This window comes from Cebus imitator, unplaced genomic scaffold (genome assembly GCF_001604975.1).
Source record: "Cebus imitator isolate Cc_AM_T3 unplaced genomic scaffold, Cebus_imitator-1.0 Scaffold209, whole genome shotgun sequence".
Taxonomy (NCBI): Eukaryota; Metazoa; Chordata; class Mammalia; order Primates; family Cebidae; genus Cebus; species Cebus imitator.
The window spans coordinates 622,484-638,598 of record NW_016107524.1 but is presented as its reverse complement, the minus strand read 5'-3'; the positions used below and the strand labels follow the sequence as shown (position 1 = coordinate 638,598).

Genomic DNA, 16,115 nt, shown 5'->3' with positions numbered 1-16,115 from the left:
ATGCATCCAACAAAAAATTAATAACCAGAATACATAAAGAACTCAAACAATTCAGTCATAAAATAATAACAACAAATAATTTGATTTTTAAAATGGGCATAAAAAGACATTCCTCAAAAGAAGACATATAAATGGTCAACAGGTATATAAAAATTCTTAACATCACTAATCATTGGAGAAATGAAAAAATCATGTTGAGACATCAACATCAAAATCACCATGAGATACCATCTCATTCCAGTTAATATGGCTATTACAGAAAAGACATAAAATAACACATGCTGGTGAAAATGTGGGAAAAGAGAAATGCTCATACACCGCTGATGGAAATGTAAATGAGTACAACCACTAAGGAGACTAGCTTGGAGGTTCCTCGAAAAAATCAAACACATAACAACTATATGACACACTAATGTCACTGCCGGATATATATCCAAAAGAAAGGAAATAAGTATGTCAAAGAGATAATCACATGTTTACTGCAGCACAATTCACAATAACCAAGATAAGAAATCCACCTAAGTGTCCATGGATAAATGGATAAATGGAGTAGTGTATATAACCCAACATACGATGAACTGGAGGTCATTACATTAAGTGAAACAAGGCAGGCCCAGGGAGACAAATATCGCATGTTCTCACTCATATGTGGGAGCTAGTAAAATTGAACTCTTAGAGGTAATGAAGAGAGTAGAATAGATGGTAACCAGAGGCTGTAAAGGGTAGAAGGGAGCAGGGATGATGAGGGTTTGGTTAATGTATACAAAGATACAGATTGGTAGAAGAAACAATAGCTAGCGTTTGATAGCACAATACAGCACATATAGTTACCAATAGTTTATTGCATATTTCAAAATAGCTAGAAGAGTGGAATTGAAATGATCCTGACAAAAATAAGTGACAAATAGTTTAAATGATGGATACCCAATTACCCAGATTTGATCATTACATATTGTGTGCTTGTACTAAAATACTACACATACCCCCTAAATATGTACAAGTATCATGTATCCATAAATTTTTTTCTAAAACTATTTATGCTTCAGTATTCTTCTTTTTGCATTTAAAGTAATCAGATTTTTTGGAGAAAAAGAAAATAAAGCTTATAAAATATAAATGGCATGCATATAATGCAAATTAATTATGATATTAGCATTAAAATATGTTGATGTAATCTACATACAATTTTTCATATTTCTTTTTATGCACTAGCAACAAAGTAAAGAAACAACCTAGGTCTCATCCAACACATCTTTCCAAATCCAGTCATAATTATGTTATTTTAAAATAAAAGATTTCATAAATTATAAGCTAATTATCTTTAATCCTATACATTAAAACATACTTGTGATAATTTGATATCATAAAGTGGGGGAAGCATTCAACAGTTTACTCTCTTCAAATTAATAAATAGTAAGGTTTTTGGGTTTTTTTTAACTTTTATTTTAGGTCCAGGGGTATGTATGAAAGTTTCTTATATAGGTAAACTTGTGTCACAGGGGTTTGTTTACAGATTATTTCATCACGCAGGTATTAAGCCTAGTACCCAATAATTTTTTTTTCTGCTCCTCTCCCTCTTCCCACTTCACCCTCAAGTAGACCGCAGTGTCTGTTGTTCCTTCTTTGTGTTCATGAGTTCACATAGTTTAGCTACCACTTATAAGTGAGAACGTGGTATTCGGTTTTCTCTTCCTGCATTAATTTGCTAAGCATAATAGCCTCTAGCTCCATCAATGTTCCTGCAAAGGCCATGATCTCATTTCTCACTTCTCATTTTATGGCTGCATACTATTCTATAATGTATATGTACTGCATTTTCTTTATCCAATCTGCCATACTAAGTTATTTATTATTTGTACTTATTTGGTATTATGCAGGGTTCTAATAATTCACCATGATTTATCTTCATTTTGTTCACATGGCTTTTGGTACATCATTTTCAGAGAAGTAAAATTTATGTAAAAAGTAAAATTAAACTTAATGGCTGCAAGTTTCAAAAATTAGCACCTCTGATTAAGGCAGTATCCCAAGCATAGCCTTGATTCTGTACCTGCTGTGTTGCTACAGGTGGAAGTAACATGATATAAAGATGAGTATAATTCATTCTCATTGGAAAAAAACACCATTCAGATGAGACTATGGTCATAGATCTTTTTGAATAGCATCCAGTGATAAGTAAAACCATTGTCTTTCCTTGAGGATAGTTAGTCAAGATGACTAGCAAAACCTTCTCTGAATGGAACTCAGGTTAGCTGGGAGCTGGTGAGATAGGATGGTGTTTCCATAGTAAGGCCAACATTGAAAGCCACCTCCACATTTACCCTATGAGATCCATGATGAAGAATGCTAACAACTGAGCCAAATTAAGGTCTACACAGTCAGAGTTTTAACCAAGCCAGAAAAATTACAGCACACTAGCAGGAAAATCCATAGGTAAAGAAAGCATTCCAACTGGGTCTGTTTCCTTTTTGATTTCTAGGCACAAAGGTGGCACAATTCATGGACTAAAAGGCTGCTGAGAGTTCAATCATCCAGATGCTGAACAGGGCAAGGGACTAACATGGATAATTAAATACAGCAATACTCTACTCCCTTCTTCGGTGTTTTTCTCCCCACCTAACTTTTCTTACATAGATACAGACTGAAACTATTATTCAGCTTCCCAACAATATAAAAAGACCAATGCTTCCATTTATGCATCTACTTTTATAATGCCAATTACTAACAAGAAGAACAAGGATAAGTTTATGTAAAATAGTAGAAGGTAGCACTTCTACGGTGTCTTACATTTCTTTGTCACACATTATGCTTTATTTTCTGTCTTTTCTTACATTTTCTTACTTAGTGTGAACAATATTTTCATTCTTTATCATTTACCCTGAGGCAGGTCTCACTCTGCTTTCCTATAGATAGTTTTTCTAAGGTGTTATCAGTAAATAATACTTATAAATTGCTTTAAACAGCTTAAGGGCTTCCATTTAGAAATGTTTAAATAATTCAAGGTTAATAAGATTCATCGTACTCACAAAGAGTATCTTGTTGTGGACAAAGCTAATTGCTAAATTTTATTCAGCCCTAAATGACACCAGTAGCAAATCAGCTCACAGCTTAATACTACTGGCAGTCCTAAATGAAAAAGAAATAACATTACTCAGATCCAGGTTTTTTAAAATACATGTTATGATTCACTTCCATTAGTTCGGACATTGATGCTCAGATACTGGATATTGGATTCTCTTTCAAACAAAACAAAACAAAAAAGAAGCTGAGAAACAAAGTTGCAGATATTTTTAAATGTCATGGTAAAAAGTCACAGTGAAATATATTTTATCCTTGTTTCAGTGGATGCTTCTAATTCTCATTTGAAAGATACAATATATTCCTATCAGAAAGATTTTCTCTTGGCAAAGTTTAGAATTCTGAAAATAGTCTTTTAATAAAACAGTACCCACACCCTCCTAAGCTGTAGAACCAAAGTAACAGCACTATGATGTATTATTCCCTTATGGTAACACACCCTGTTGAAACTGAACTGTAATTTGGCACAGGACATTTCTATACTAATGTAATGTGACAATGTTATTATGTTCACTCTTTTCCATGTGATCATAGCCATATACGTCTTCTCCAACCTGACGTTAAATTAGCTAATATGTCTACATTCTATTCTGGACACTGGGTAAAAGCAGAAAAGGATTACTGTGTAGCACACTGGTGTGATGATGGTGGATGAATATGTAAGCATTAATAGGTGATATACAAAATTTATAATGAATGTAAACTTTTAGCACAGACCTGGAACATAGTAAGTGCTCAATCAATGGTTACATTCAAGAGAAATTTCATAAATAGCTACAACATACACTGTAGCACAGCACACTGTTCCTTACAATTTCAAAAGAGGAAAAAATAATGTCAATCTCAGAGAACAAAGGAAGTTTCCATGGAACAACACAGTTTAAGTAGAGATTGGAAAGGAAATTGCATTTCTTCAAGCAGACACAGTGAAAAGGATGCATTCCAGGTGGAATGAATGCATTTTCCAGGTGGAGAAATTAGCATAAGCAATGGTGAGGAAATTGGAAAGTGTAATGTTGCTCAGAAAGCTGTGAGTAAGTAAATTGGTGATAATATGCCATATGGACAAGGTTCTGCAATAGATAGGTATGAACATGAAGGTTAGGGTCAGATCATCGAGGTCCATGAATTCCACATGAAGAACTTGGAAAGTAGTATTGGACGCTGAGGATATACTTTAAATTCTTGTGCAAGATTCATGCATCTAGCAAGCTTTGATTTAGTGAGTTATTACAATTACCATGCTATAAAATACCACTGGGCTTATAAACGAAGAAAACAAAGAATATTGTTCCCAGGAGAGGCATACAGTCTTATAGGGAGATAAGAGTAAACATAAGTAACTATAAGGAGAAAGTGATGGCCATTTAAATAGTATAAACCAAATTCTATAGGAAGCCAGAGGAGAAAAAATATTGTCTCTGGATAAGAGCATTTGGAGAGACTGATGACATTTAAACCAGGATGAATAGAAAGAGAGAAAAAAACTGCTAGAGAGGCACAGAATGGATTAGAGGAAAGAGGAATAAGAAATGGGAGATAATTAAGAAATTATATAATATACCAGAAAAATTATACAGAGGATCTAAATTTGGCATTGATATGGAAGAAAACTTGAGGTGAGTATACGACACTATCTTACACATACACATGCATATCCATATACACGTATGCACAGAACAATTGTTTTTGTCAATGAGTAGGTCACTTAGATGGCAATTTTCCAGAGGAGAAAGAGTTTCACAAACACATTTCTTTAAAAATAGCCTTTGGCATCATTTTGCATAACACTTCTTTTTGAAAGATTCCTTTCAGTTCAATTAATTAGTATGATTTATCCAAGATTACGTTTACAAGCTGTAAAGTATTCCCATCTTCCCATTGTTAATTATATCTCCAGGCTAATATAAATAAATTTTTCTAGTTACCCTAACCCACTCTATGAAACTTATCAGAGAGATGACATTTAGAAATTCTAATCTGGGGGAGGGAAGGTCTCCTTTGTAATGTGGCATGTTCTTTTCCCCGTTAAAAAGTTTTGTTTCTATTTTCTTTTTTGTTTTCTATGTAGTTGGAAGCTACAGTCAAAGAATTTATGAACAAATAACTAAGCTAGAGATGAAAATTTCATTAAGAAATGAAATGTCTTAAATGGGTTTATTTTAAAAGCAAAATCAGCTCCTATACAGAAAAGGAGTTTGTTAAAATCCCAGGAATCATACTAATTCTGTTTGGTGCATCTTATAGAAAAACAGTGAGATGTAGAGACAAGATTTATTTTGATCAATTTAAAAAGTGAGAAAAGTGTTTCATGCTATTTCTATTGCTTATTAATTCCACATCTTCAAAGTCAAGATTGCTAATGTATCTTCTACGAATTGTAAATGACATAAAATAAGATTTGCTTTTAAATATTGATGTGTACCTATGTATTCTCACCACTGAAACTTCAATGTACAAGCCAAGGAACCATTTTACATTTCCAGAAAACTCACTAAGAGGTAATGATTTAATCAAAATTCATGTATTCTGGGAGCCCTCTAAAGTAATTTTAATGCTGATTTGTGCAAGAGGCATATCAGGAGACATATTCATTGAATGACATTTATCTATTTACAAGAAAATAACAAATAGCCTTATCATTGTCATCACCAGTACTATCACCTGAGAGTAGCATTAAAATAGTTTTCTGTAAAAATGATTGGAAGACAGCATGGTACTTAAGGTTGCATCTTGATGTTCCTTTAGGAAAAGTCTTACAAATAGACACATAAAATTATATTCTTTATATTTAACTGGTATATGAGGATACACAGTCTGCCACAACCAAATGGCAACTGTTTTGTAAAACATGGAAACTAGATTAAGCAAAGTTTGGCAGAAAAAGTTCTTTTGCAACATGAAAAATATTTTCACACCAAAAAAATCCCTCCCAACTACCACATGTAGTCATACATCTGTCAGGATCATATTCAGGATGAAAAAATTGCCATAATAAAATCTTAACAGATATTCAGGCTTGTTATTGTCCTTGAAAATAAATTTATGTCATTTTCTGTGAGGCAGGAACAAATGCAGTTAGTAACTTCTCTATAGACATATACACATATCCTTATGAAAAGCACAGGTAAGGTTGCTTTATGTATATATATTTATTCAGACTTTATGTAAAGTTATTTATATAACCCACAATGGCATTATTAGTTTTTAAATATGATTTGGCTTGCAGAAATACAGTGTTTGCAAATGTATGATGGTATGAATACATGTTTATTGCTTCAGGTTTACTGTAATTCTATGGGAAATGAAACTAGTAAAATGAAGAACAAATATTTCTCCATCTACAGTGGCATGATTGTTAAAACCCTCTTCAACATATGATTTTACTCTGCATTGGTTGTGTGTTTTTTCTACAGTCAATATTTTGGAAAGGAACCCTAAAGACAGCAGGTAAGTTGTACTTTATTGCTAGGGTGCAACAACTTAATTCAATGGATTACTGTAGGCTGACCTTGTCTTCTACATTGTGATGCACATATCTACTGACATGAATAGTCTCAAGAAGACAAAGCTCAGAACCAACAAGCTCTACTCTTTCTTTAAATCCACATTCAAATCCAGCGTCTGCTGCAAAATCCAAAACTTCAAGCATGACATCTTCTATTCCATCATCCTGTAGCTTTAGCTTAAAAGTCGTAGCATTGACAACATAAAGCACGTATTCTATTTTGTAACCAGGAGAATTTGTCAGGAATATTCTTGTAATATAGCAGAATGCTATGTTTTGTATGAAATACTTTTATCATTTTGATGACGTGCTACAAATCAGGACCTATTTGAACATTAAGACACAGAACTTTGTCTTATAGACCAGTTAATTCCATCTTCAAACCGTCACTCCTGTGATATAAATTAGGCACTAGCAGATATGCCATGATGTAATGTGAATGTTGTGTTTTATTGTCATGCTTATACTGCAATACTTAAAGGATTTTAAGGAGAAAAACCCTAAGTTGCTAAGATACAAGGGAGCATGCCTGAAGGACAATGTTTGAATATGTATATATTTTAAAGTAAAAAGCAGCAATGGGCTTAAAGAGATGTACGCAGAGGAAAAAAAATGAGACCTGTAACTGTTCACTAAAATTCCAGTCCTCGAGACATAATCATATGAAATTAAGTACTATTTAATTATAAAATAATATGAAGGTTCTTTCAAAAACTAAGGGAGAATTGTCATATATTGGAAATAAAAACCATTCTTTTGAACAAGATAATCATTAGTAACTAAAAATAAAACAATAAACCTGAAAACCAAAGAATCACCATCATCACAGGTTTAGCCAGTAGCATCCTTAATTAACAATTCGTATTTCAAAACTAGCCTTTCTGTAGAAACAACTGCTTCTGTGGGTTATGACAGTTCAGCTGACTCAGAATTAACATAAGGACTCTCAGTGTTAGGCTTTAGATATCAAACAGTAACTGGAAGCGATGATGAGTATCGGTCCATACTCAGAGAGGTACTTACGGTCATTGCAGAGTGGCCCACTGAAGGAAGTCATACTACAGTCACAGCTGAAGCCATCCCACTGTTGCAAGCACACGCCTTGATTGGAACATGAGTCCTCTTGGCAGGTTGTGCTGGGACCTGCAAAACAATCCAAAGGAAACTAGGGATTTATCGAAAAATCCAGAAGTGTTTTATACATGAGCTAGATCACATATAGTAGTTGCCAACACCTCAGATGATATGTCCAAACTAGTTTTGAAAGTTCTAGTTCACACACCTGAATTAGGAACTGAGAGGCTGTAATATGAAGGTTTTCTTAAGTTTCAAGTGGAGGATAAAATACATTATAATCATAAACTAAACCAACAAATAGCAAAAGCAAGCACATAGCTTCTAGTATGATTATCGTAGCAGGTAATCTCATTCCATCTTCAATAATTCTTTGTCGCCATTTGGATTTTAGAAAATGAATGGATCTCCTTAACTCCTGACCAATGAATAGAGACAATGAGAAATGGAGATTGTAACTTCATGAAATTGAGATACGATTGGCAAAATAACTGAAGAGAGTTATGCAAAAAATGCCCTAGGGGTTTCAGAAAGATAAAGTTATGATTGCTGGGTGTTTTGGATAGGTATGTTGGCAAGTATCAATTCACATGCTTTAACAATTTCATGCAATTAAACATAAAATTAAAAACTCCATATAAATGACATGCCCCCATTTAACATACAAGTAAAAAGAATGCTAGTCTATTTCTAAAGAATCTTAACTAGAACACTGAAAAACAAAAATCTAAAAAAAAAAAAAAAAGCATGATCAAAGCACTAAAGGCAATCACTATACAAACATATTCAAGACTGAAAGCCTTTATACAAACTATACTACAAAATTAGGCTTTTTGCACAATGTTGAAGAAAGGAAAAAATGAAATCTGTACCCAAATAACAGTTACAGCAAAAATGTAAAATATGTTGTTTTAGGGTTTCCACTGTGTATTACGGGGTTTCAGTCTTGTTTTGTACACACAGGGCTATCTACCTTGCAAGTCAGCTTTCATCAATGCAACTTTGTCAGCAAAATAAAAAAAAAGCAAAATATATTAAATGTTAGTAAGCAATACTGAAATGGGGCAAACACAGAAGAACGTTCAGATTCAAAAGGCATGCTGCTGTAAAGGGGGAGAAAAATGCTATGTAGAGCAAACAAATTAATACTAACAGCCATAAATCTTAAGAGAAGCCAAAAATGAGAAAGCGGTAATTTATTAGAATTTAATTGTACATATGTAAATATATATAATGGTTAATTGAGCCGATGATATGTAATGAAGGAAAATTAAAGGAGCCTTTATATGTTTCCTCTCTTGGATAGATATGAATGCATTACCAAAGTGACTGTGTTGCTTATTTGGAACATGCAGCACCATTCATCATGTGCAGATATGGTATAGACTATGATCACTAGCAGGGCAATTATCCCTTTCTATGTTTTTCCCTCTAGATCTTTTATCTTGCCATTGCAATTAAGGCTTCAAACTGTAATGCCAGCCATTCACTGACAACAGCTGGACTTTAGAGTGACACCAAACACCAAGCCAAATACTACATAAATGATACTGCATATCGCTGAAAGTGGATGAAGGAAGTAGTAAGGATGGAAGAAACAAACTGCAATATAATCCCTCATAAAGGAATTTTCTTTATAAAATTTCCACTTGTAGTGTTTATCCTTGAACTTGTAGATTGGGTTTATATCACTTACAAATTTCAGAGTTACATCTGTATTTTCTATACTTTTACAATTGTCTTCAACTCATAAACTTCCCTGTGAATAACTGGTTACAGTAAAATCTCACTAATAAGAACTATCTTAGAGAGGGGTGAAAAGGGAATATAGTCTATCTAAATAGCTTTAGAGTATAAACCAATATATTTTCTAGTAAATAAACATAGAGGTTTTATAAAAATAGAAAAACAGACACCAGCTAAATAGATGCTATTAATGTAAAATCGAGAGCCTCTGAGGTGGCTGCTTTAGTGAATAAGTTAGAATTATCTGTAATCATACTTTATATAAACTGATGATTTTGTAAAATGGCTTCTAAACATGTACCTTACCACTACATTTCTATTGCAAATTTTTTAGGAAAAGAATTCTTCATTGAATATTATTGAATTTAGTCTAACCTACAAGAAGTCACAAATTCAGAAACCATAATATTATAAATCTTAATTTCATAATAATAATAGGTATATTAATAATAAAAACAAAAATAGTATTTTATATAAGTAGTAATAATAAGAAGAAGAACTCCCAAGTCCAGGAAACCTGAAGAGTTGTAACAGTTTTTTTCAACTTAGTTCTTTACAACAAATAACTGAAAACCACTAAACTCAACTTAGTTCTTTGTGTCAAGAACTAAGAACCTCTTAATTCCTCAGTTTTAATTTTTGTTCCAAACTTTGAGAGGTAAATTGTCTATTGATCTTTATCCCATGGCAAGAGGTCAATAATAATTAGCATATTTTAAAAAATTAAATCTCTCAAAGCAATATTCCTTAGCATATTTCTTCCAGTATTAAGCAAAGAAACAGGGTCAAACAAGCCTAGTTTGGGTCAAATGCCATTTGATCCAATAGCTATTTGCTCTCTAACCTGCAGAGCAGAAGAAAAGATCAGCAGCAAGAACTAATGAAGATCCAGATTTTGGTTTTTGTTTTTTCAAATATTATCAGAAATGCAATTGAGAAATAATGCTGAATCCTAAAAATAGTAAAACTGTAATCTTAGAAAAATAATCTGCCCATGTTTTAGAGCAGCAATTCAGAGTACCTGCCAAGCCTCTATGGCAGCATACAGGTGTGCTTTATTTTATTTTCATTATCACAGTAGTCTTTTTATATTCAGGTATTACAGGACAATGCATGCCTGTGCCCAACCAGACACATTCTTCAAAGCACTCACCTTCTAGAACAATATTTAAACATTGACAGGCATTACACAAGATGGAGCCTTACTTTTCTTTTTAGTTATGTAATATTCTTTTTATTTTATCACTGAATAAAATTGGGAAAAAGCTAAAAGGACATTTATATTAAGTTATTAAATTTAATAATATGTTAAAAAAGGGAAATAAAAATGAAGGTAAAACTACAATTTCCAGAAACCAAAGAAACAACAGAAAAAGAGGTTAGGGGTCTTTGCTTTCAAGGAAGGTAAACTTGGGTTTGAATCCACTTTTTAAGTGGGTGATCTTAGAAATGTCATCTTACTTTTCTGAGGTTCAATTTATACATTAAAAAAAGACAATGATACCTAATTTATAGAGTTTTGTTTATTTAATGAGATAGTACATGTAAACATATTGCCACCAATATTTAATCAATGACAGCTGTCATAATTAAACAGAAAACCATTTCTATCAATATAATGGAGCCTAGAGCTGAATATTACAGGTGTACAAAAAGAGCATCTGTGACTATTTCACTGACTTTACGTAGAGGTGTTATCTTGACTTTAGTGGGCCTACTTATTGGTTGATTACTAGTGTCCATTTTCTGTTATATAAACAGAGAAAAGGCATCCAATGTACGGTCTCCAGCATAACAGCCTCAGCATCACTTGGGAACTGGTTAGAAATGGAAATTCTAGGGCTTCAGCTCAGATCTATGGAACTAGAAATCCTGGGGGTTATAATCTAGTGATTTGGATTTTAATGATTCTGCAAGTGATTCTGATACAGGCTAGCATTCAAGAAACATTAATCTAAATAGACTTTGAAAGGTTAAAATCTGAACTCTAGTTGAGGTATATTTTATAAATAAAATGAACTCACTGAAATATGTTAGAAATAAAAGGCAACAAGTGATTATTTAGGCAAGATCAAAAGCTTTTTGCAAATAGGCTTAGAGATAAGTGGGTCTATTGGGTAGGAACAATGGAAAATCCTCACAAGATATTATTAGGTTATACCAAAGGTATGCTAAGTATTCCTATCAATAGGGAAGTTAAGTTATTCCAATGTGGTTTGGACTCAAATTACATGAGCTAACAATCTTTAGAAAGATAATTTATTAAGTATCTATAATTAAATCACTAATCCTAAAAATGTGTGAATCTCATCAACTGTACCTATGACAGGTACATCTAAGATTATTCCTAGGAACTATACAGGTCAGACATAATGATAAATTAAAAGTTGTTCACTTTGATGTTGGAATGAAAGATTCAGGACAGAAAGTAATATTCTAAGAGCAAAGAAAAAAGGCTGTGCCAGGGGTTGAAAATTATTAAAGCTCAGATATATAAAGCATAGATAAGGAAAGAACCAATGCCATAATTGACTGAGTTCAAATGTTCAAATAATAATTCAATAGGTAATTAATCATCTTAAACAAATTCCTTAGTATATTATGTTGATAAACAATAGCAAATATCATTACTGCAAATGCCCTTTGTTAATAGATCTTGCTTCTCTTAATCCATTTGCTTCCGCCCACTCACTCATATTATATACTAGTGATGGGGGTCCTGTGTGTTTGCCTCTTGTTTTCTACCTCACTGGATGTTATTTATCTGCTCTCACCATTTCTTGTAGGTGAGAAGTCACATACCAAGCAACTTAGAAAGGCCTATTTTTAACAAATATTTTTCATAAGAGACTGCAATACCTCTTTCTTTAAAAAAATAAAATAAAGTAAATCTACACATTCTCACTAATTAGATCACCTCCAACAATTATGTTGTCCCACATTCTTGTGTTCATCCACCAATGGGAATTGATCCCCTTAACAATTTTGTGTCTCTTACTTAAAATTAGCTAAAAGGGAAAAAACATAATTTCCTTATGCCTTACAGATGCTTTATGCCAAAATATAAAGAAATATACTAATAACATTAAAAATGAACTCAACTCCACTTTCCATTAATAACCTTATCCTCTGATATTATTACAAGGCAGTTTGAATTTCACCTAACATTTCATGAAAACATATGCTTCATAGAGGGAAAAAGGAAAACTTATTTTCAAATACAAAATTTCTATGTACTTAGGTAATTGCTAAATATAATGGCATCATTTTGGCTGAGAATAAATGATTCATAATCACCTGGGGGACAAGAATTCAATTTTTTTTCTTCTTCTTCTCCCATATAAAATCTCCTCATAAATCTAAAATTTTCAAAAGGACCCAAACTGTGTTCAATATTACAGGAGAAACAGCAACATTTCCAGAGCCACAAAATTCATGATAATGTGATAAAATTACTTTTATGGAGGAAAAATTTGCTCAAACAAACTGAGGTGTTGAAGTGAAAATTATCTAAAATGAAAGTAGCAATCAAAAAGTACTCCTACAGATCTTGGTCTGATACAGAGCAGAAAAGAGCAGAAGATAGTTCAGTGCACTTCTGATGTATGGAATATTAGCCTAGGGTAAGACAAGAAACCTGTTTTTGCTAAAACAAACTGAAAGTATACAGGATATACTGTTTCTGCCAGGTACAAATCATTGAATAGTCCTTTCGGAATGAGGTATCTGAACTTTGTCCTCTTGTTATATACTATTGGGATATAGATTTTTATTTTAAAATATTTGTTTATTTCAGTAGCTTTAGGAGTACAAGTGGTTTTTGGTTACATGGAGGAATTGTATAGTTGTGAAGTCTAGAATTTCAGTGCATCTGTCACTCAAGTCTTGTACATTGTACCCAATAGGAGTTTTTCATCACTCAATTCCTTTCCCACTCTCCCAGCTTCTGAGTCTCCAATGTCCATTATGCCATGCTATATGCCTTTGTGTACCCACAGCGTAGCTCCCACTTGTAAATGAGTAACATGAAGCATTTGGTTTTCTAGTCCTGAGTCACTTCACTTAGAATATTGGCCTCTAGTTCCATCCAAGTTGCTACAAAATAAATTATTTGTTCTTTTTACGGCTGAGTAGTATTCCATGGTATACACATATCACATTTTCTTTATCCACTCATTGGCTGATGGGCACTTAGGTAGATTCCATAGCTCTGTAATTGTGCATTGTGTAGTGATAAACATATATTTGCAGGTGTGTTTCTGACACAGTGACTTCTTTCATTACCCTTAGCAAACTAACGCAGGAACAGAAAATCAAATACTGCCTATTCTCAGTGATAAGTGGGAGCTAAATGATGAGAACAGATGAACACATAGAAGGGATCAACAGGTACTGGGGAATACTGGAAGGTGGAGAATGAGAGGAGGGAGAGGATCAGAAAAAATAACTAATCAGTACAAGGCTTAGTACTGGAGTGGGAAAATTATCTGTACAATGAACCCCCATGACAAAAGTTCAACTACAAAACAAACCTGAACCTGTATTCCCTGAACTTAAAACAAAAGAGAAGGTAGATATTAACAAATGAGCACAAGTTGATTAATACTTGCTGGAGTAATATTTGTTTCATGCTATAAAGCAAGCATTGTAGAACCGATTAACAAACTAATCAAGTGTACTATATAACTCAAAAATTTAAGTTTTATGAGATAAATTGAAAACATGAATAAGGATTTCTAAGCCCAAAGAGGGTATCTGACCAGTTACCAGAATTTACTGGACAGTGAGATTTGTTCTCAGTTATAGGTGGAATTAAAATTATTTAGGGTGTGATGACAAAAATCTAGTACCTTCACATCCTCTCTCGATCTGTCCATTGCAGAAAAGAGCATCTGAGATGAGATCCGGAAGCCGTCCATTTAAATCAACGGATGCCAGGCAGCCTTGAAAGCCTTCTTTGGCATGTACAAGTTTTGGCAAGGATTTATAAGTTTCTTTAGCTACTCCTCCTATATATAAATCACCTGTGAGAAGATCAAAGTCTTTGTTACAAAAGTACCATGACATTGACTTTAAACACACAGCAGGATGGAGAAAAAACAGGGAGGTTTAATTTTCATTAACTTAATAAAAAAGTAAATTTATGACTAGCTGCTTTTTTCCAATGTGCTAAACAATAGAAGTGTTTGAATAATATCCTGGCACTAGGAAACATTTCTAAAAACTATTTCCATAGAGAACTAAAATAATTCCATGTAATGTGGCCAAATGGAAGGAATGTGGGCTGGCTATAGAGATGTATACATCTGAGTTGAAATCCAGGCCTCGTAACTTAAAAACCTTGAAAAATAATATATGTATACATTCTAGAGTCCCTGATTATTAGTATCATTGTTTCTAAAATGGAACAATCAAAACCTATCCCATAGGGTTTCATGAGGATTAAATGAGACGAAATATATGAAGCATCCATCAGAGCAGAAGTATACAATGCATACACAGTCAATAGGCATTATTATCAAATTTACCTTCTGCTGAGAGATCGCTGTGCCTTTCACTTCAGCAGAAGTTCAACAAGAAGTTTCTTCTTGTGTCTAAAGCCACCTTCTATACTAGACTAAAACCCATTGTCCTTGTTTGCACCTCTCTTGTTTAGTAACACATATAATAGTCTGTATATAATTGAATATTACATCCTTCTTCAGGTGTTTACTTTTTTAGATAAAATCATACTACTTTCAATTTTTAGGTTATTCTGAAATTCGTTAACAAGTTTTCAACTTATTTTTCTAATTTTATTGCAGTTTCTAATGGAAAACATTGCTCAGCTTTGTGAAGTTTTTGTCTCTAGGTTTGGGATTTCCCAACTTTATGGACAATTACCAAAAAAAAAAAAAAAAGAGAGATTTCAATTGATGTTTGAGTCTTTCTTTTTCTATTTCAGATTATTCACCATATCTAGACAACATTCAATAAATATAATTAACTGACTTTAGTAAACATTTAATCAATGTGGAATATAAGGAAAGTGTCCTCAAAATTCAGTAATATACTCCTACAGCTCCCGTCTGCAAGTTCTGTAACATACACTTTTTAGCTACTTCTCCAACTTACATTTTCATTTGAACTTTCTTTCTCATGTTAACCATTCTATTCAACGTCATGTCACCTGGTGCATTTTCCCCAGTATAACACAAACATCCTGCAATCTTAATGTTTACCTGGGCCCTCTGTGTTGTCTTAATGGGACTTGGGAACAAGGAGAACTGATATACAGACTGTGGTATCCCACCCAGAAATATTCTGTCTTGGCCTCCCAACTTTCTTTCTCATGGTAACTATTACATTTAACGTCATGTCACTTAGTGCATTTTTCCCAGTATAACACAAAAATCCTGCAATCTTAATATTCACCTGGGCCTTTCTGTGTTGTACTCATGGGACTTGGGAACAAGGAGGACTGATACACAGACTTGGTCTGTAACCCCAAAATATACTGTCTTCTGCAGGCACCCATTAAACAGTAATAAGCTAACATAATCGTTTGTAAGTAGGGTAAAAACAAACCACAGATATGACACTCTTGAAATGTATTGATGAGGCCGGGCGCGGTGGCTCAAGCCTGTAATCCCAGCACTGTGGGAGGCCGAGGCGGGTGGATCACGAGGTCAAGAGATCGAGACCATCCTGGTCAACATGGTGAAACCCC

At 33.5% G+C, this 16,115-nt stretch overlaps 1 protein-coding gene across 30 annotated transcripts in view; it reads right to left on the bottom strand.

Annotated features, from left to right (window-relative positions):
- The window catches only part of NRXN1 (neurexin 1), a 1,144,745-nt gene that overhangs the window by 558,619 nt on the left and 570,011 nt on the right, over positions 1-16,115 (bottom strand). For 18 of the 30 annotated variants that reach the window (XM_037745699.1, XM_037745709.1, XM_017548541.2 and 15 more), the window contains 2 exons: positions 14,257-14,430; positions 7,610-7,729 (listed from right to left, as the gene is read on the bottom strand). In XM_037745699.1, coding sequence (XP_037601627.1) covers positions 7,610-7,729; positions 14,257-14,430 — 294 coding nt within the window. Of the gene's footprint in view, positions 1-7,609; positions 7,730-8,633; positions 8,661-14,256; positions 14,431-16,115 lie in introns of all 30 variants that reach the window. The other 12 variants (XM_037745697.1, XM_017548539.1, XM_017548543.1 and 9 more) reach the window with 1 other exon arrangement.